This window comes from Pseudorca crassidens, chromosome 1 (genome assembly GCF_039906515.1).
Source record: "Pseudorca crassidens isolate mPseCra1 chromosome 1, mPseCra1.hap1, whole genome shotgun sequence".
Classification (NCBI taxonomy): Eukaryota; Metazoa; Chordata; class Mammalia; order Artiodactyla; family Delphinidae; genus Pseudorca; species Pseudorca crassidens.
This window is the reverse complement of record NC_090296.1, coordinates 77,636,303-77,657,977: the sequence shown is the minus strand read 5'-3', so window position 1 is coordinate 77,657,977 and position 21,675 is coordinate 77,636,303. Positions and strand designations below refer to the sequence as shown.

Genomic DNA, 21,675 nt, shown 5'->3' with positions numbered 1-21,675 from the left:
TTTTAATGCAAGAATAAATAATTAATATTACAACAGCATATCAAGATGCTATCTATTATAGAGCTCAATCCTCTAATAATATCTAATGATCTTATTTAAAAGTTTTTCTTTAGGCTTCATCCAATATACAACATCAAAAAGTCTTGTCTTTGAGACTTTTTATTAGCCCAGGGATAAGTTCTTAGACACAAATTAAGTTGTCATCTGAGACACTGAGACAGAAAGTGTGTTTCATGAAATTGTTTGAACAAGCTGTAAAACTACTTTTGATTAAAATATTGTCTCTGAGAAGCATTGGCTATCCCTCTCTACATGTCATAGTTCACTGCTTAATTATTTCTTTGGGAAATGATACCCTGTCTATAGTTGTCTATGGTTCTTCCAAAGAAAAATACCAGCAAAATACAATTGTCCAACCTTTAGCTCCCCACAGAGCTAGTCTAAGAGTAACCAAGATAACTTTACCAAGTAGATTCTCACCTGGATAAATGATTTCAGAAATGCCCTGAGGTTCATCCCCACAGACCTGGTTGTTCTAGGGTATGTATTCGACTCTGAGAGAAGACAGCTCAGGAGCTAGCATGTCACTTCTCAGGATGTTAATTGAGGCACACCCGATTGAGTTACCATCTTACCTCCTCTCAAAGGCAGGAAGGAAATACCTATTAAGCACCCCTCAGGGAGTTAATAAAGAGGTAAAGTCACTTGTGAATTAATCAGTAATCCATGGCAGACTCAGTAGTGTATTTCTGGCCCTCTGAGGACCTAAATAAAGCGAAATAATGTGAATAGCACAAAATCCTGAACTGAGAAGTAAGACTGTTCTATATCAGTTAATCGTAATACTTCAAATAAATAGAGTCTGATGTAATTTATCAAAGCTCCCCTCTCTCTGCATCAGTATTACCTCCTAATCTTAAGAGTATGTGACAAGATCAATCAAATACTGTTCTCCCAGCCTCGTCAATTAGAAATCAAATCTGGGGGAATTCCCTTGTGGTCCATGGTTAGGACTCTGCACTGTCACTGCTGAGGACATGGGTTCAATCCCTGGTCTGGGAACCAAGCCACCTGGCGTGGCCAGAAAGAAATCAATTCCGGGGTTGTTCTCTCCAATGAGATGGTAATAATGCTTCTTTCCCTTAGGTGAAAGTGTGGAAGAAAACGCCAGCGTCGTGGTCAAGCTGCTCATTAGACGCCCCGAGTGCTTCGGCCCGGCCCTGCGGGGTGAAGGAGGAAATGGTCTATTGGCGGCCATGCAAGGCGCCATTAAGATCTCCGAGAACCCAGCCCTCGACCTCCCCTCGCAGGGGTACAAGAGAGAAGTGTAAGTGAATGAATTGCCTTCTCACCCCAGTATGGTTGTCGAGCTCTGAAATATTCTCAGTACACACATGGTAAAGCAAACGTCCATAACCTCCCCCTGGCAGAGAAAGCACAGGCGCTCTGCAGTTGTGGCTCACACATTTTAGGTCACTGTGTCAAGCTTGTTGTCATCTTGACTCCCAGTAAGCCTAGTGATCAGTATCATCTTCATCCCTTTCCATTTCTCCTACTCCACTCAGGCCAGCTGGCAAATGGAGGGGTCAGCAAGCTCTTTCAGCCCTCGCTGCGCCTCCCTAGGGCATCCCCATGGGAGGAAGCTGTATCCAGGCTAAGAGGCCTGGACCAACAGGGTTCCAGTCACTGTCTAACCCCAGCCCGTTCCCTTCAATATTTTGAACCTTGGTGTCCCATCTCATACCTCACTTTTAAGAAGAGGGAGTACCCTGCACTCCCTCTTCCGAAAGTGTTCGATTTGATTCCTTAGGTAAAAAGAAAGCTGCAGAATGTGAAAAATCACAGCAGTAAAAATCTTGGTATTTAGGGCTTCCCTGGTGGCACAGTGGTTGAGAGTCCGCCTGCCGATGCAGGGGACACGGGTTCGTGCCCCGGTCCGGGAAGATCCCACATGCCGCGGAGCGGCTGGGCCCGTGAGCTATGGCCGCTGAGCCTGCGCGTCCGGAGCCTGTGCTCCGCAACGGGAGAGGCCGCAACAGTGAGAGGCCCGCATACCGCAAAAAAAAAAATCTTGGTATTTAATGGTTAAAGACATAGTTAGTACGTTATCAGATTGCCTTGTGACCTTCCTTTCGTTATGTCTTGTGAACATTTCCCTTTTATTGCAGCCTCTAGATTAGACCCCAGAATCTAGAGATGGGATATAACTCAGCAGAGGTAACTTTGCAGCCAGTGGCTCCTTTTTTTTGGGGGGGGGGGGGGTTCGGAGGTGGTTATTAGTTCTGGTAGGTGATCTGGTAGAGTTAGATAGAATCCCGAACATAAACTGTCCTAAATTTCTCATGTAAAATGAGAAAAACTGAGGCCCAGAGTCAAATAGCTTGTTAGCAACAGGGCCAGGACCTGGACTTGACCCTTCTGACTTCTTGTCCAATGTGCTTTCCATGTCTATTAAGGAAGGAAAAGGGAAGGAATGGTTGGTAGGAGCTTTGGGGGTCCCAGTGCAGCTCCATGAGTATGTGTGGTCTGCATGATGCATTCATGTCAGTAAAGTTCATGGGACCCTAGGAATGTCATGAACAAATATTTGGGTCCCTTGAGCCTGGTGAGTTAAACCATCTCATTGACAGCTAGAGGGAGAGAAGGAGCCCAACGGAAAGGATGCGTGATGCCCAGGGTGAGCAGAGAAAGTGTTTCCATATCATGTCTAAAACAGGGCCCCACTTGCCAGGCTGCCTACACCTTGTGTTGGTTCTCTCTCAGCAGCACGGAGGACCATGAAGATGAAGAAGAGGTTGTGCACATGGGCAATGCAATTATGTCATTTTATTCGGCTCTTATAGATCTGCTGGGCCGCTGTGCTCCTGAAATGCACGTAAGTGATGAGTTCCCAGAGAGCGGATTTGAGGGGCTTGAACCAGGAACACTGTAGATTTCATGAATGTCATTTCTTCTTCCGACTCTGACATTTGTGAACATGCCTTTCTCTCTGTTCCTTTTAGCCAATATCAAAAGTAGTTTCCATCTCTCGTACCTGATTCTACAGTTTTCCGGGGAATGACTCCTGGGAAGATCTCTGCGTTGTGTGATTTCTCTGTGACACTAATAGGGCATATCTGATACATGTTCTGTTTCAAAAGCCTCCCAAAACTATGTTTTCCTATGCCTCGACTTGGTCAAAATGTGACCAACTTGATTTCTTGATTGTGTCTATCAGGACACTCCACATGGAAAATCCTTTCTTGACAACCATGGTGTCAGGCATCAGGAAGGTAGTCACAGTTCATGTTTGCTTATTTCCCAGAGGTAAGCTTTACAGACATACTAAAAAAATTGTTTCTAGGGCTTTCCTGGTGGTGCAGTGGTTGGGAGTCTGCCTGCCAATGCAGGGGACACGGGTTCGTGTCCCGGTCTGGGAGGATCCCACATGCCGCAGAGCGGCTGGGCCCGTGAGCCATGGCCGCTGAGCCTGCGCGTCCGGAGCCTGTGCTCCGCAACGGGAGAGACCACAACAGTGAGAGGCCCGCAAACCGCAAAAAAGTTATGTTTTCACCTTCCTTTTTCCCTCTCTGCTGGGGGTGGAGAAAGAGATTGGCCTTATTTCTCATAAAGACTCACATCATAAGTGAGACAGGAAATAATTACTTCTTGTAGGAAAACAGAAAAGATAGCTCTTTATATTTAAAAAAATACTTGGTTAACTCTTTAAAAGAACTGTTGGATTTGCTCATTCAGGGCTGAGGCGCCTGCCTCTCTCCGCAGTGCTCACTGCCTTTGGATTATGTCAGAGCGTCTCCTGAAAGTACTTGCAGTGCAGATTGGGATGACATAAACAGTGGTTTCTGGTATTGATGAGGTTATATATTTGGTCACTGCCAAGAGAACAGTGGATATGTTGTATTTGTTTAATGCTAATGAAAGACAGAATCAATTAAAGTAGTGGCTTTCAAACTTCCTTTCTGACCAAAAAAAAAAACAATTTGTTTTGATCATAGTAAGACATACAATTTACATTGCAACCTAGTATACATATATTCCAGAAACAAAGTTTATCCTTACTATGGATAATGCACTCTAATATTTTCTATTCTATACTAATTTATTTCATGCTTTTTAATGCTGGTGACAGTCCACTAAATGAGGTTACAGCCCACTAATTGGTCATGACTACAGTTCGAAAGACATTGCATTAAAGCATTCACTCTTACCTTTCTTCCAGTTTGTCATGGTCTTATCTAATAAATGATGTAGCCTGTTTGCAAATCCATCTACAAGTGTTTAGGGAAACTATTCCAGTATGGAAGAATCTAGGATAAAAGTACTGTGGAGAGGAGAAAGTCTAAATCTTCGAAGTGAGGCTATTCGAGTTCCCACTGTGGAACTTGTACCTTACCCACATAGGCCCATCTTTCCATTTCTGTGCCCTTATACAAATAAAGGAAACTTGAAAGGGGGCTGGGGAAATACTGGGGTGTCCTACAGTCTTGGGGCGGGGTGTCATTTCCCCAGGTCACCTGTAATCACTTCAAAAAGCAGGTTACACCGTTTGCCTAGTCTCGGGAAGACAGGCCGCATGGGATAGCTAAGTCATCAGAGCCCCACTGGGAAGGCGTTTCCTCCTTGCTTACTGCCCCTCAGATTCAATACCTTATAAACACACACACACACACACACACACACACACACACACACACACACACACACACACACACACACACACACACACACACACACACATTTCTCCCCTGGCCCCTCCTCTGTTAGTGAGGGGGAGGGCTGATGCCGTCATCACTGACAGCCTCCCCTCTGCCCACAGGAATGAGAGGTGGCAGCTAGGGTCACACACAGGTGTTCTCCTGTCTCCAGTCCTTCAAGCATTATGTCTCAGCATGTCATCCACCTCCCTCCTGGGTAGAGTCTATCCTGAGCTCATGACAGTTCCATTGCTGGCTAAGAGCCTGTGCCCAGAAGCGCACCTGCTGCCCCCAGATCCGAGAGAATGTGCACCTGTACATCCCGCCTGTGGCCATAAGGATCAGGTTATCCGTCCCCGGATAATTCCCTTGAGATGTTCACGTTCTCTCTGACATCCTCTACACCCCTTTTATTGCCCTAGTCCCAGCATTAATCAGATTTTTAGGAAATAGAAATTCCTAAGTCGTTTCTACATTTAGCAGAATTCCAGGGTCTGGAATCGTGGCCACATTGTCACCACTCCTGTCATAGCCACCGAGAGCTCCTGGTATTGCAGTCACACTGAGGACAGGCTGCACCTTCACTGCTGAGACTTGATGCCAAAAGGGCGTGACCATTGCTGTCGCAGCAAAGGAACACACTAACCCTCCTTGGCCAGAGTCATTCCCTCAGTAGCAGCTCTTCTAGAAAATCAGGAGAAAGCTCCTCTTTTCCCTGTGGTCACACATGTCTAGAACAATTAGGAAAACATAGACGTGTACCCACCCCATCCCCCCGACAAGGAGAACCATTTTACTGCCCCAGGCTTCTGAAGCAGGAGTGTGGGAACCTCATTTATCTTACTCTCCAAACCTACCTTGCAGCTTATCCAGACAGGAAAGGGGGAAGCCATCCGGATCAGGTCCATCCTGCGCTCCCTGGTCCCCACCGAGGACTTGGTTGGAATCATCAGCATCCCCTTGAAACTGCCCTCCCTGAACAAAGGTAAGGGAAGCTGCTGGAGGCTGAGTTCTGCCAGTCTCCCCAGGGCCACCTGCTCACAGCAGGACTCCATCCGCAGTGCAGGGCTCCTCCCAGCCTCCTACTGCAGGGCAGGCTGCACAGGCGAAGTATCTTGCTCTTTTTCTGGTGTTGAGGGGTCCTCTCCTCCCAGCTCCAGCCGGCTGCTGTCTCCCCTGCTCCCCTGCGTTGAGACTCTCGTACCCCATTTCCTATCAGTACGGCTAGTCCAGACCTCAGTCTTCTGAACTCCAGCCCTCTGGAAGGAGGCTGACGGACTGGAACCAATGAGATCTCTCACCAAACCTTCCTTCTCCTTTGCCTCTGTGCCCCCAGCTTGTCCAGCCAGCCAGAGCAACAAAAGGATAGGGTCTGACCCAGGCTCCCCTGCACCACAGTACTGTGTCCCTCACAGCCATGGATCATAAAGAGTTTTCCCCCTGTGCTACATGTGACATTGGGCATCAGTCCTTATTAACTTTGCAAAATTTATACTCTCCCAAAAGCACACAGGTTCTCCATGTCACTCCACCTGCTACCCAGGCAGTTTCCTCTTAGCAGACGGAAGAATTGAAAAGATAATATGATTTTGTTATAGAGTTTCCCAAAACTAGTGTTCCAAGGAACATTTTTATAAAAGATACTAATTGGTGTACATGTCAGCAAGGGGTTTGCAGTCAATCACTTTGGGGAACCTATGGAATATATCACATTTTTTCCATCCTTATTGAGATATAACTGACATATAATGTTATATAAGTTTAGGGTGTACAATGTTATGATTTGATATTACAAAATGTTTACCAAAATAAGGTTAGTTCATGCATACTTCACCTCACATAATTACCATTTGTTGATGTTGTTGTTACGGTGAGAACATTTAAGTTCTACTCTCATAGTAACTTTCACATAGTAACTCTCATAGTAACTTTCACAATACAGTATTGTTAACTATGGTCACCATGCTGTACATTAGATCCCCAAAACTTATTCATCTTATAACTGAAAGTTTGTACCCTTTGGCCAACATCTTCCATTTCTCTCACTTCCCCCAACACCTGGTAACCATCAATCTACTCTCTGTCTCTATGAGTTCAATTACTTTAGATTTGACACATAAGTGAGATTATACAATACTTGTCTTTCTCTGTCTTATTTCACTTAGCATTATACCTTCAAGATCCATCCATGTTGTTGCAAATGGCAGGATTTCCTTCTTTTTGTGGCTAAATAATATTCCTCTGTGTGTGTCTGTCTATATGTGTATACATACCACATTTTCTTTATCTATCTATTAGACTATTTTATTTCTATATCTTAGCTATTGTGAGTAATGTTGCAGTGAACATAAGGATGCAGATATCTCTTTGAGATAGTGATTCCATTTCCTTTGGCTATATATCCAGAAGTGGGATTGCTGGATCATTTGGTTGTTGGATTTATAATTTTTTTGAGGAACCTCAACTCTGTTTTCCATATTAGCTGCACCAATTTATATTCCCACCAACAATGCACAAAGATTCCCTTTTCTCCATATCCTCACCAGCATTTGTTATCCCTTGGTTTTTTGTTTTTTATAATAACCATTCAACAGGTGTGAGGTGATATCTCATTGTGGTTTTGATTTGCATTTCCCTGATGATTAGTGATGTTGAGCATCTTTTCACGTACTTGTTAGCCATTTGCATGTCTTGGAAAAATGTCTATGTGGGTCCTTTGCCCATTTTAAATCAGATTATTTGTTTTTGGTTTTGCTGTTGAGTTTTTATAGTTCCTTATATATTTTGTATATTAACTCCTTGTTAGATATATGGTTTGCAAATATTTTCTCATATTCTGTAGGTTGTCTTCTCATTTTGTTGATTGTTTCTTTTGCTCTACAGAAGTTTTTTAGTTTAATGTAGTCCCACTTGTCAATATTTGGTTTTGGTGTCATATCCAGAAAAATTATTGCCAAGGCCCTGTCAAGGAGCTTACCCACTATGTTTTCTTCTATGTTTCCGGAATTTTTCAGTTTCTTCTGGGTTGTCCAATTTGTTGGCATATAAGTGTTCATAGTAGTCTCTTCTGATCCTTTCTGTTTGTGTGTTATCAGTTGTAATGTCTCTTCTTTCATTTATAATCTTATTTATTTGAGTCTTCTCTCTTTTTCTTGGTAAGTCTAGTTAAAGGCTTGTCAATTTTGTTTATCTTTTCAAAAAGTCAACTATTAGTTTTGTTGATAATTTTTATTGTTTTCCATTCTCAACTCATTTATTTCTGCTCTGCTCTGTCTTATTTCCTTCCTTACAGTATTCGAGTATTCTGGATCTCACTATATACGTAGCTTTAACAGTGTGTGATATATTTTCATGTTATTAATTAGTATCCTTTCATTTCAGTTTGAAGAACTCCTTTCAGCATTTCTTATAAGTAAGGCCTAGTGGTGATGAATTCCCCCCACTTTTATTTGTTTGGGAAAGCATTTATCTCACCTTCCTTCCTGAAATACAATTTACTGGGTACAGTATTCTTGGTTGGCAGTTTTCTTCTTTCAGCATTTCGAATATATCATTCCATTCTTTCCTGGTCTGCAAGGTTTTGGCTGAGAAATCCACTGATAGTCTATTGGGGGTTCCCTTGCATTGAAAGAAATTTTTTTCTCTTGTTAATTTTAAAATTTTCTCTTTGTCTCTGGCTTTAGACAGTTTTATTACATTGTGTCTTAGAGAAGATGGTTTGGGATTGAAATTTGGGGGTGACATAGCAGCTTTATGAACTTGGATGTCCAAATATCTCCCCAGGTTTGGGAAGTTCTCAGCCATTATTTCTTTAAATAAGCTTTCTGCCTCTTTCTTCCTCTCTTCTCCTGGGACTCCAGTGATATGTGAATTGTTTCTCTTAATGGTGTCCCTTAAGCCCTGTAAGACCTTCATTCCTATACATTCTTTTTTCTTTCTGTTCTGCTTACTGGGTAATTTCAAATTATCTGTCTCTGAGTTTACGGATTCTTCTGCTTGGTCCAGTGTGCTATTGAAGCTCTCTATTGAATTTTTCCATTCAGTCATTGTATTCTTCAGCCCCAGTATCTCTTTTCTGTTCTTTTTTATGTTTTTAATGTTCTGTTCTATCTCTTTGTTGAACTTATAATTTTATTCTTGTATTGTTTTCTCTATATTAAATTGTTTATCTGGATTCTCTTGTAGTACTCTAAGCATCTTTAGAATAATTATTTTGAATTCTTTGACAGGCAATTCATGTATCTCCATTTCCTTGAGTTCAGTTACTAGGTTACTGTGTTCTTTTTGTGCTGTCATGTTGCCCTTATTCTTCATGATTCCCATAGTCTCGCATAGGTATCTGTGCCTTTGAAGAAGCAGTCACCTCTTCCAGACTTTATGGACTGACTTTGGCAAAGAAAGAGCTTCACCTTCAGGTGGGGTTCATTAAAGTGTACTGTGACCCAAGGTCTGATGGTACAGGGCACCAAGTACGGGGGTGTGTGGCAGCTTCAGGTCCAGAGGGGGCATGATGTCTTACTGACTCAGGCCACTAGGGTCAACAACACTGACAACTGCATGGACCTTGGCAAGTGCTGCCTGGGGTCCGCAGTGGCTTCAAGGGCTGTTGGGGTCCTAAGCAGTGCTTCTAGGTTCTAGTAACTAGGGACCAGGGTAGGCAGTAGTGGTGGCCAGAGCCAGTGGTACACATACACTTGGCTGCAGGGACCAGCTGCAGGTGACTGTGTAGTGGCAGAGGCCAACTGCAGACACACACGTAGTGGCAATGGCAGGGACCAACAGCAAAGACCAGAGCCAACCGTGGGTACACTAGCACCTGCGGAGACCCTGGCTATCAGTGTGCACTCCCGTGCCTGCAGGGTCTCACCTGGGTGCGTGCACAGCAGTGCAGGCCAGTGATGAGAGCTGGGCTGGCAGCATGCAGCTGCACAGCTGGAGTGACTAACCCTTCAGCTGAAGGGGTGTAGGTGGCATCTTGTACTCTCACAACCACAAGGCTGGGGCTGGCTGCCCGTGTGGACTTTGGGTTCTGGCTGGTGCAGGAGAGGCACTGGGGAGAGAGTCAGGTGACTGGGCATCTGTGAACACAAAAACCTGTGGGACAAAAACCGGTGAAATCTGGATTTTGTGGCGGCGGTGCTGGCTCTTGGTTTCTTCAGTGGCAGAAGCTGCTGGGTCCTCAGCAAGCAGGTCACCGGGAACCACAGTGGCTCCTACTGTGTGGCTGATACTGGTAGCCCCTGCCCTTCTTCCCTGTTCCTAGCCATCTCTAGACACCTCAACTTTGCCAGTCTCTGGGTGGGGTGAAACCAAAGCTAGTCCTTCGTGCAGTGCCCCAGAAGGCTGGGAAAGCCAGTCACCCACCACACTCTCGCTTTCTGGCAAAAGGAACTCTTTCCAGCTGAGGAGTTCCACTCTTGCCACTGCGATGCAGGCAGAATGAAGCTACCCTTCCTTCCCTTTTTGTGCACTTACTCTGAGTTTTTGTTCCATTCTGTTGAAGTTTCTTAAGTGGATCCCTGAGCTCTCCCAGACTGGTTTGGTTCATGGATAGGTGTTTAGTTGTTGATCTTTGGGGGGCGGGGGGCAAGGCTGGGGTCTCCTACCCCCCCATCTTGGTGACATCATTCTTGAATATATCACATTTTATAACTACATGAAGCACATTAAGATTATAAAGGCTCTGAGAAAACAAAATATAAAGAAAATAAATGTTGAGCTCAATGTTTCCCAGACCTTTTGAAGACAAAGCACTCATTAGTATCCCGTTAAAATACTGTTCTTCAGAACACCACGTGTCTGAGAGATTCATTCAGCCTCCGATGTTCGGAAACAGCGCCTCCTGGTGCTCAGGGGAGGAGAAGCAGGCAGCCTCATATCTGGAAGGTGTCTTCTCTCCTTGCTCTCCCAGAGCCCTGCACAGGTGCCTGGGCTGCCTTAGGTTCTTGGCTGGATAGCGCTAAATGTTTGCGGCTCTCAGGGTGCCTTACGAAGTACAGTATTTATAGACGCTATGACTTTAGCTTGATCATTTAGGGGCTCTCTTTCCTAGTTTTTGGTGTTAACAAAACAGTAGGAGGAAGACTTTCTTTTTTATCCTCTTTCAAGATCCTTTTTGTTCTCCAAGTCAAGAAATTTTTATTTTCTTCATGATATTTCCCCCACTTTATCTTTGAACTGCTCTATTAAAGTAAGGTTAGAATTCTTGGATGATCTGATCTAAATTTCACCCAAATCAAATAATAGTTTCTAAATACTGAAAGAATATTTCCTCAGTTTTGTGCTATTTATGTTGCAATGGCTGTAAGCACGACACACTTTTCAATTTAATCTGCCTTACATTTTTCTCCCTCACTTTCTTCATCATTCAACAAAGCAATAAATCAAGCCCTGATTCCTGGCATTTACCCACCAATTTCAAGCTCCCGGTGTGACACCCCTGAGCATGGAGTTGGACAGAGAATGCACATACTGCGCTTCCAACATACAAATACAACAGACGTACATAACCTCAAGTATAGTTTATAGTACAATAATTAGGAAGTGGTGATCTTTGAGTACTTGTTACCTTTTAAAATACAATACACTTAATTGCAAATCATAATTTTTAATAATGGATATATCTAATAACTGGCTCACAAAATTCCTGCAATTTTAACAGTCAGTTCTTCCAAGCCAGTGTAAGCTGACTCTAGCACAACATTGTATTATTTCTAAAATTCCTGTTTCTTGTCAGGAGAACAAGCCATAGCCAGACAAGCTCTGTGTTCCATGTGAGACTATGGAGCTAGAAAAGGGGAAATGACATTCTCTGTGTGTCTTTCAGATGGATCAGTCAGCGAACCAGATATGGCGGCCAACTTCTGCCCCGACCACAAGGCACCCATGGTGCTGTTCTTGGACCGTGTTTATGGTATAAAGGATCAAACTTTCCTGCTCCACTTGTTGGAAGTTGGGTTTTTACCCGACTTAAGAGCCTCTGCCTCTTTAGATACAGTAAGTGGTTAAAATAAGAAAAATTATTTTTCCATCATTTTAAATGATTAACATTGGAATTAGAAGTGAATAGTTTCTATCTACTCACTGATTACATACTAACAGTTTGCTTTAAAGGGTGAGAAAATAGAGGAACCAAGAAATGGCAGATGAATTAATTAGTCCAGAGACTGTTATGTAGGTAGACTGGACCTCAGATATTCAATCTAGATCCCTCTAGGGCAAGGCTTCCCAAGCTCAGCACTCTTTGAAGTGGGGGTGGGGAGCATCCTGTGCATCGCAGAACGTTTAGCAGCATCCCGGGCCTCTACTGGTACTACTGGTACTGCCCCCTGGTAGCACACCCCCCCACAAAGCAATTCACCAGAGGCACCCTGGGAGACAAAACCTCACATGAGAACTATGGCTCTGTCACTTATGAAAAAGGATGGCTGGCAGCAAGATAGGCTGGAAATACTCTTCATACTCTCACTCCTTAAGTTACGTGCACTGACCATCAGGAAGGATAGTCTGAAGCTCACGGCATGACAAGGTCAGTGTAAGAGGCCAAGTGCAAATCCAAGTTTGGAAGTCAAGTGTGAGGTAAGGGTAATCCAACATCAAGAGACATCAAGACAGGAGGCCGCAGGAGTTAGAACACATGGAGGCCAGATGCCCCAAGTCAGGATGAAGCAGAGAGATCGTGTACTAGGAGTCCTGGGTCCAAGGAGGAAAGACCAATTAGATCAGAGTAAGTTTTCAAACAAACCTTGGCCAGTTTAGGGTTGTTTTTAAAGAGCCAGTGGCATATCTTCTTGATCAGTCATAAAGTTTCTCAAAGGCTCCACCTGGTGTCCAACAGCAATAGAGGTCTGAGCTCTAGCGATGAGTGGTCAGCTAACCAATATGTTAACTGGGGTGGATTCCATTTGAACGAGTTACACAGAAATGGATGGGGTCACCCAGCAATGGAAAGCAGGAGGAGCCCCAGTCTGAATGGGAGCTCTGTCCCTATCTGTGGCATGGAGATAAGAAATGGTATATCCACGAAGGCATTAGAGACATACGGCTGTTTTGTCAAATTAAAACAATGCTTCCACCGCGATTTTTTTGAGGTTTCCTATAAATTCCTTGATTTAAAATATTAAAAATATTTTTAACTTGTGGGACATTCCCAAGTTTCCTGATCAAAGCATTCAACTTGTTTATAGATCAAATAAACAGCAAATACTGTTCTAGAATTTGGTGTTCAAATCACATGCTTGTCTACACACCACCTACCACAGAAGAAGTTTTGTATTCGGTTCCTCAGCACACGTATTTTCATGCATTCTCTTTTGAAAACTCTGAAGCCACCGGAATCAAAGCTCTTCCTTCCTCATTTTAACAACTCTGTCTTTTAAAGTGATAAATGTGGAAGATTAGCTGTTTCTTTCCATATGATTACTGCAGCTCCTAGAAGGCAAACTTTTGATAATTAATAGAAATATGTACCATTCAAAGAAAACAGTTTATCAGATCATAAGTTAAAGGAAATGTGTTACAGATACGATGGCTGTGATCATGACAGGAAATAAGGATAATATTTCATCTCTGTGGACCTCGAGGTTTCTTTGGCAGTTCTGCACTTTTCAAAGATGGTAGTTAAGCATGCTTTGGCTATATTTAGTGTCACTAAGTGGCCCTTCCTTAAATCTAACCTATATAAATGAGCAAGAGACAACAATGTGAATGAGGATTACAGCAGAGTTTAAGAGAAGGCCCTTGATTTCTATTCCTTGTACACTTTTTCCCCATGCAGAGTTAGGTTCCCTTCAGTGATGTCTCACCCTCACGCCAATTATCAGATTGCAAATTGCTCACGGTGCTCAAAAATCAGGTGATGGGGGTCAGAGCTCCACTTCCTCTCTGTAAAATTGTCACACAACCAGTGAGTCTGAGAGCTTGCTCAGCTCGTCACCGTTTACTAATCTCAAAATCGCAAGAGGACAGCTTGTGAGTCTCCATACGGTGGAAACAGAGAGCGAAAACCAGAATGGTAATACAGTAGCCTGGCAGTTGGTCTTTGCAAATATCAAGGGTGTTGGGTTAGACTGGTCATCAGCTGAGTTTAATAAGCGTTTCGGCTTCTTCTTTGAAGGGAACAGATGTTTGTGGACCATTTGGAATGAGTTAGCACTGGCTAGCCTTTGCTTTTCTTCTGTTTATTGTTTCTTTTAACCTGATTCTTTTTCATTTAAGATGCAAAAGAGAAATGGGTCTCTTTAGACAAGGTAGAAAGTTGTTCAGCCTGTCACTGTGAAACACGCATATGTGTACACCTCCCCACCCTGCTAGATGAGAGCTCAGTACAGGGGGAAGCCTGGCTCTGTCTTTCCCAGGAGACTAGTCAGCGTCTCAATCTTCTTTCTTTAGGTCTCCCTAAGCACCACCGAGGCCGTGCTGGCACTGAACAGGTACATATGTTCTGCCGTGCTCCCGCTTCTCACAAGATGCGCCCCTCTCTTTGCTGGAACAGAGCACTATTCCTCTTTGATCGACTCCACACTGCAGACAATATACAGGCTTTCCAAGGGCCGTTCCCTCACCAAAGCTCAGAGGGACACCATAGAGGAGTGTTTGCTGGCCATTTGCAAGTAAGTACCCGGTCTTAGGTTCTTCACTTCCGCATATGCGTCCACATCAGCTGCACTGAATTGTGTAACCCGAAACCTGATGAATCTAGTCTGAGGATATGCTCAGATGCTAAGGATGTGCTGGGTCCCCTACTTGCTGCAGGCTCTTTTTTCTTTTTTAAAAATTTTTTTGAAATATAGTTGATTTACAATGTTGTGTTAGTTTTGTGTACAGCAAAGTGATTCAGTTATACATATATATATATATATATATATATATACACATATTCTTTTTTAGATTCTTTTCCATTATATGTTATTACAAGATATTCAGTATAGTTCCCTGTGCTGTACAGTAGGTCCTTGTTGGTTATCTATTTTATATATATATATAGATATATATATATAGATAGATATGTATGTATGTATATTTTAATCTGAAACTTCTAACATCCCACAGGTTCTCTCTGATCGCCTCTCCCTTGGGGCTCATCTCTCTGTATTAGACTCACCTGGGAGCTACTAAATACCCCAATGCCAGGCCACACCTCGGCCCAAAAGATCAAAACCTTTAGGGATAAGAGCCAGACCTCTAGCTTGTGAAGCTCCCCCAATGATGCCATGATGTAGCCAAGACTGAGAATCACTGCTGCAGGTTGTCCTGGAGCCAGGACCAGCAGGTGCCCCCTTTAGCGGCCAGCTGGGTCTGGTCCTGATTCTTGCTGAATGGGTTGTTTCCTAGTCACACAAGAGATGACTACGCAGTGAGGGTCTAGGGCTGCCTAGAAAAAAGGAATTGGTCCGTCCTTTTAGGACGTCAAGTTAAAAGGCAATCTCACATTTATATTTCAAGTGTAACAATGGTCCTTCCATTTTAAATGCTTTATTAAAATTAACCTCTATCTGCTACCTTTCTATCATCTAAGGCCTACAGGCTTCAACTACTTTAGGGACCAAACTGTGTCATGCACAGTACTGTTTGCCTAGGGTGTGGAGTGGAAGGTGGGAGACCTCCACCCAGGCCCCACAGAAGGGATTTCTCGCTGAGATCCTCTGCCGGAATCAGGCCCTACACTCTGACACCACTTCATTCATTCCAGTATTATTAGAACTGGCAGAGAATTAAGCTCATTTGAATACTGGTGGTCTTAGAAGAGAGACAAAGCTTGGTAAACACACTATAGGCCTCTAGGAATTAATAGGGTGACTAGGGTTTCCATGCTGCCACTTCAAAAGGAGGGACAAGAGCCCCATTACTGGTGTACATGGGCTCCTACTTTCCTTCTGAGTAGTGGCCAAGGGAATAAACAGTGAGTCTGCACAGAAAGAAAGTCTTCTATCAGCATCGAGTCTGTAATTGGCTGGTAGCCGCATCGATCACAGCTATAGATCTTGTTCTACCTTTTGCTAGATCTGAACTCAGCAGGTATCTTAGAAACCAAACCAAAAGTCCTGTCTCCCAGCAAAAGCTGTTTCCTAGTTAAAAAAAAAAAAAAAAGTCATGGTGAGACTGATGTTAGCGCAAATGTTTTTAAAGAATCAGATCAGGGCTTCCCTGGTGGCGCAGTGGTTGAGAGTCCGCCTGCCGATGCAGGGGACGCGGGTTCGTGCCCCGGTCCGGGAGGATCCCACATGCCGCGGAGCGGCTGGACCCGTGAGCCATGGCCGCTGGGCCTGTGCGTCCGGAGACTGTGCTCCGCAACGGGAGAGGCCACAACAGTGAGAAGCCCGCGTACCGCAAAAAAAAAAAAAAAAAAAAAGAATCAGATCAGACCTTGGGGAAATTAGAATTTTACATCAAACCAAAAATAGAGCTCACAGCCCTATTCCTGTACTCCTAGGAGCTTCCCCACTCCTCCTCTTAACCATCTGAGCTCTAGAAACACAGACAAACTGACACTTACGTAGATTTTTAATTTATTTTTAGTAAGTCAGGAATTAATCAAGTTAGAGATTTTTTTTTAATTTCTTGATTTTATTCATTAGTCAATCTAAGGTGATATTGCTAATTGGGTAAACGATGTTAAAAAAAATGAGGAACTTTATATGCTTGTAATTACTACATTTAGAGACAAGCTTTTTTTTTTTTTTTTTTTTCTATGTATTATGCCTGACTTGTTCACTCCAGGGCTTTTTATCGCAAGGCCAGCTCTACCAAAAGTTGTGAAACAGACGAACTCTGTTGTCCACCTCCATTCATGTCCATCCTTCTTGTTGTAGATGCCTCCAAGGCTTTCTTCCTGGCATTTTAACATTCAACATCAGTTATTAACTTTGCCTCCATGGCTCTTAGGCATCTCTGAAAGGGGCTCATGGGATGAACTTATGTGCCAAATTGTGTGTAAGTGTGTATTTTCACTGGGAAGAATCCAGAGGTTCCACTGGGTTTTGAAAGGTTTGGCAATCTGAAAATATAGGCTAAATCAGCGTTGCTTCTCTCTCCTTTCTCTATCTCAGAATTTACTTGCACCAAATACCAAGGGCATGAACACTTTGATAATTTGGTACATTGTTCTCTACTTACTCAATTTGCCTTTTAAAGGAGTTTTTTGAGGACAGACCCTTAACCCAAAGAAATGATTTCAATAATGAGAATATCAGGGATCAGGTAGTAACTCAGAGCACCCTTCAGATCACACCAGAAGGTGGCCTCAGATTCCACCCGTGCAGCTGATCACCTCTAACTTCTTCCTTTGCAGAGTTCGGGAGGATGGTCAGTTCGTAGCAATGGCTCTAAAACCACCTGCACTTTCTTTCTGTTACAGACTTCTTTGCACGTAATCAGTGGCTGTACTTTGAGTGTGCATAGACCTTAGGACATCTTGTCACATGGTGATTGGAATTTAACCTTAGGGATCTCAAGCCATGAGCCCTACTCCCTCTTTCTGCATTTTAACTGTACTCAGTTTTTAAAGTGTTTTATCGTAGACTGTGGTTTATCCATGATCTTTTGACTTAGGAGCTGAGTGTTTTGAAGCTTAGCTCTAATATATGGTTATAGCTGAGTATTCCTTTCATTCCCTCTTCCTTTTTTTTTTTTTCATTCTGTCCTCTTGTTTTTCTTATTTCATACTGCAGTCACTTGAGGCCTTCCATGTTACAGCAACTCCTGCGACGTCTAGTTTTTGATGTGCCGCAACTCAGTGAATACTGCAAAATGCCTCTTAAGGTAAACCTCTCTATTGTTACAGAAAAAACAGTCTATGGCACAGGAAACTCGCCTTGTAAAACATGATCTTCACAACTGGGGGAGCAAAGTACATCTTAAATGGGTTTTACTCCTTTAAATTGATAGCTAACTAAATACAGTCTCCAATATCAAATCCCTTCTTGAGTGTCAAGGTTGGAAAGAGTAGTTCTGCTAGATTCATTAACTGCTCCAATTTTCCTTAATCGATTTCTACCAATTACTTGTTATTTAGCAGAGGTTAGTGAGGGCACTTGGATTTTGTACTTTCCTGCCCTAATTAGGTTTTCAGAATGTTCTTAATCTCAAAAGGCTTTGAAGGCCCTGTGATTCTTCATTTAGGTACAGAAAATAAAATGTCCCTTTTCTATTCCATACTGTGTTGTGCCTTTTTTTCCCTTCTGTAACAGGTCCTCTTTTTCTTTTTTTTTTTACTTCTTTTCTCTTGTTTTATTAATGAAAAGTAAGGCCACAGAGCCCTCTCTTAGCCACCTGATTCCTGATTTTCCCCCAAATTACCAACATTTTGTTGCTGGTATAGGGAGCGTCAGGCCTGGGTAGAAGGACACCAGACTCTGCCACCCACACAGAGGGCAGTGTTTTTCATCTTTTACCTCTGAGGCACCTGCCATATTAGCATATTCAAAAGGGTCAGCAGTGGCCAGCCACACCTGAAGATTCTGCCCAGTGATTTCAACAGAACTTTTCCCTCTTTTCAGGAATATCACTAGTTCAAGCAAGGATTTCAAGAAGCATTTTACTGGGATAAACAGAATTCCCAGAAGCCTTTAATTCATCCTCTTTCAGCACGCCACGCAGAAGACAGCTTGTATGCTGTCAGAGATTCCACAGTCCTCCACGGGCTCATTCTTATGTCTAACCCTAACACTCCCAGTTTTCATCCCCAAAAAAATCCTTTAGCTAAAAACGACAGTTTTTACAGTTCAGCCTGGCATTGCTTCCTTGGCAGACCTGTGCCGTCAGCTGGATTCTGGCTCCCAAAGAAACAACATCGATAGCACTCAGTAAGCTCACCTTTACCCCTTAGATCAGCGGGATTTTTCTTGGAGGATGTGGATCCCGCCGGCTGAGATGGGACCATTGGCAGTGTACGTGTGCCCTCTATTGGCCATGTGGGGAACTGCTGCAACATGACTGGACCGTCAGAAGGCTCAAGTGAAAGGCAGGGAAGCCAGGGGCAGTAATCAATGCTGAGAAAATCTGCAGACCCACAGCCTGCTCCCCACCCTCCCCTCCCCATGTCAGCATTACCAGGATCTCCCAGATTTATTATAAGCAAAGATCTCAGAAGAAATTCTCCCCATCCCTGACTGGCTGGAACAGCACACGGTGACTACTTCCGGAGGGTAGCATTTTCTCAGTAGGAGTAGAAACAGTTCCTCTCCGTTTTCCAGGAAATACGAGGGACGAGTTAGGAGACACAAGAATTAATCAGGTAGATTCCGTTCAGGCTGGAGCTCATGAGGCACAAGAGCAGACCGTTCCCAGCGGCGTTTGGGGGCTGCTCTGTAGATAACGGAACAGTTTCCATCGTTGGTTTCACTCTCCTGAGGCGTGTGTGCTGTTTTCTTCTCCCCTGTGTGCTGCTGATACCTGTGGATCATCTCTGCCCCACCCCACTGGCGCACATCCGTTCTCAACCTCCCAGCTTCTGACAAATCACTACGAACAGTGCTGGAAGTATTACTGTCTGCCGTCAGGCTGGGGGAGCTGCGGTCTGGCTGTGGAGGATGAGCTGCATCTGACAGAGAAGATCTTCTGGGGGATTCTTGACTCCCTTTCCCATAAGGTAATGGCAGTGCTTCCTGAACAGAGAAGGGGGGGTCGCCCAACCTCGGTGATACAACCACCTGCACGTAAGAATAGCTGATACCTCGTCAGCCTCTATCTACCATGTGCCCAGAAGTGTGCCAAGCACTTCACAAGCAGATCACATTCACTACCCCAACTCTCTCAAGGAGGAACTACCCCGACCCTCATTTGACAGGTGAGAGAAAGAGCAGCTGACGACTTGCCAGACTCACCAAGCGAATATATGGAAGGGCAACTTCCAGAGTGAATCACAGAAATATTTCCTGGTTCCAGTATTAATGACTTACCCCGCCCCCATCCCTTCCCTGCTATGTTGTGTGGCCCCGGTTAGCTGGCCTTCACCAAGTTCAAGCCTAGAGAAGTCCTAGCGTCTGCCCGGATGCGGGGACGTGGGATTCCCAGGAGACCTTACTCCATTCAGGCGAGGTGCTTCCCAGCCACTGAGGCGAAGGAGCTTGAGGGGGGACGCAGGCCTCTGCATCCCAAGCCTTCCTGTGCAGTCTGATTGGATTACAGCCCCGACCTGTATGTAGGCAGCCTCACACCTGCCTCCCCTTCCCCCAGATTTAGGTTTGTGACGTCACCAGCTTTAGACAAGCTCGGGAACATTCAGGGTGGTATGGCCGTAGACAGGTCACCAGCTTTAAAGGTAGAAAATGAGAAGTTTTTCGGGTTTTCGTACAGAAGTCTGGAGCAAGTGTACAGCCGCAGTCTGGTGTTTACCTACACTTACGTGATCTTCCCTCCTATATTCCTTTGGTCTAGTACAAGCAGATCAAAGGTTGTCCCTCACCTGACACGTTTTAACTGAGATTCCTTCCTGGCCGGGTTCAGGAGAGAACGTCTGTGATACAGAGCCGCCTGCTGATCGTGTCAGCATATGACCCGCGTCAGCCACCGAGGGAGCCAGCAGAGCTGCTGTGCCCTCTCCAGGCACAGGGTGGGTCACTTTCTATAACCATCTGTGGCCGACAAGTTTGTAGCCTCTGTTGGCCTAGTGAGAACCGCTTTAACCTTTAGATATCCCTGCAATTAACTAGTTAGGAGATATCGATTTAAACCTTGATTTAAGGTTTCTCAACCTACCGCCAACGGTGACTTGAAGGCTTTACAGATGGTCACTTTTCTGTGACAAGGATACCTGGATTACAGGACTTACACATTCCCCGTTTTGGTTAACCTGGGCAAATGCACGTGTTTTTTTTTTTCTTCCCAGCTAATCGGTGAGTGGTTCTGCCTGGCGGGCTATGGTTTTGGTGTGTGTGCTAACGTGGTCTTTGTCTTTCCTCACAGAGGTACGACCCAGATCTTTTCCGAATGGCCCTTCCCTGTCTCAGTGCTATAGCTGGGGCCTTGCCACCAGACTATTTAGATACCAGGATCTCAGCCACATTGGAGAAACAGATCTCAGTGGACGCAGATGGCAACTTTGACCCCAAGCCTATCAACACCATGAAGTGAGTTGAGTCCAGAATCATCTCTAAGCTGGTCCTAGATTTTGCCCCGTGGCCATTGTTTCTCTTTCAGAAGGTAGCCAGAAATTTAAGCTTCCCTTCCTTCCCTCCTGCCAACATGGTTCATCATGTCCCTTGACACTACAAGTCACATTAGGTGTTAGATTTTGTCCTCAACTCCTGAAAGATTAATCCATCCATATCTGTATTATTATATTCTGGGCTTTTTTTTTTTTGGAGGGTGGGGTTGGGTTATTTATTATAAGAGGTGGATGCTCTCCACATATGTCACCTGAGGCACTGCAAGAACCCTGACAAATGATGCAATTAATTTATTAATGAGTTTTTTGACAAAATCTTTGCTCTTTGTGAATTAGGCCTGTACAGTACTAATAACATCATACATCAAAACATCTCCATAAATAACACTCAGCTGAGCTCCAGCAGGACTTCAGGGTGTGAGGGCAGAACAACATGGGGTCCTTATTTGAGCGACTGGACCTGCTCTTTGCCAACAGATGCTAGCTCTTTGCCAACAGATGCTAGATCTTTGGAAAAACTCTACAATAGCGCTTTTTCATTTCTCCCCCTGATCCTCCAGCATTCCTCACTGGTGATGATTAGGCCACGGACAAAGTATTAGACAAGATCTGCTCAATTTTGCCTTTGGCAGTACGGCCCCAATTATGATTATGGGTCGTGGGGCATACAGGCTTCATCTCCAGCTGCAGTTTCAATGAAAAGCTCCAAAACTGCTGTAGAATGTGCAGGGAAAAGGAGGCATCCTCTGTGAGCCCCTTGAACTTATGTTTTATGGCAGTAGTTCTCAGATGAGAGCCATAGCCTCAGCCCTTCCCCGGAGCTGTCAGCTTGTGATAACATATAAAATTCATCTTTGGGAAAAGTAAATACATATT

At 44.2% G+C, this 21,675-nt stretch overlaps 1 protein-coding gene across 6 annotated transcripts in view; it reads left to right on the top strand.

Moving 5' to 3' along the window:
- Positions 1-21,675, top strand: part of RYR3 (ryanodine receptor 3) — a 553,937-nt gene that overhangs the window by 428,660 nt on the left and 103,602 nt on the right. For 5 of the 6 annotated variants that reach the window (XM_067742171.1, XM_067742181.1, XM_067742191.1 and 2 more), the window contains exons 44-51: positions 1,147-1,327; positions 2,764-2,875; positions 5,559-5,679; positions 11,521-11,690; positions 14,085-14,305; positions 17,363-17,453; positions 19,141-19,281; positions 20,598-20,761. In XM_067742171.1, coding sequence (XP_067598272.1) covers positions 1,147-1,327; positions 2,764-2,875; positions 5,559-5,679; positions 11,521-11,690; positions 14,085-14,305; positions 17,363-17,453; positions 19,141-19,281; positions 20,598-20,761 — 1,201 coding nt within the window. The remainder of the gene's footprint in view (positions 1-1,146; positions 1,328-2,763; positions 2,876-5,558; positions 5,680-11,520; positions 11,691-14,084; positions 14,306-17,362; positions 17,454-19,140; positions 19,282-20,597; positions 20,762-21,675) is intronic. The other variant, XM_067742163.1, reaches the window with a different exon arrangement.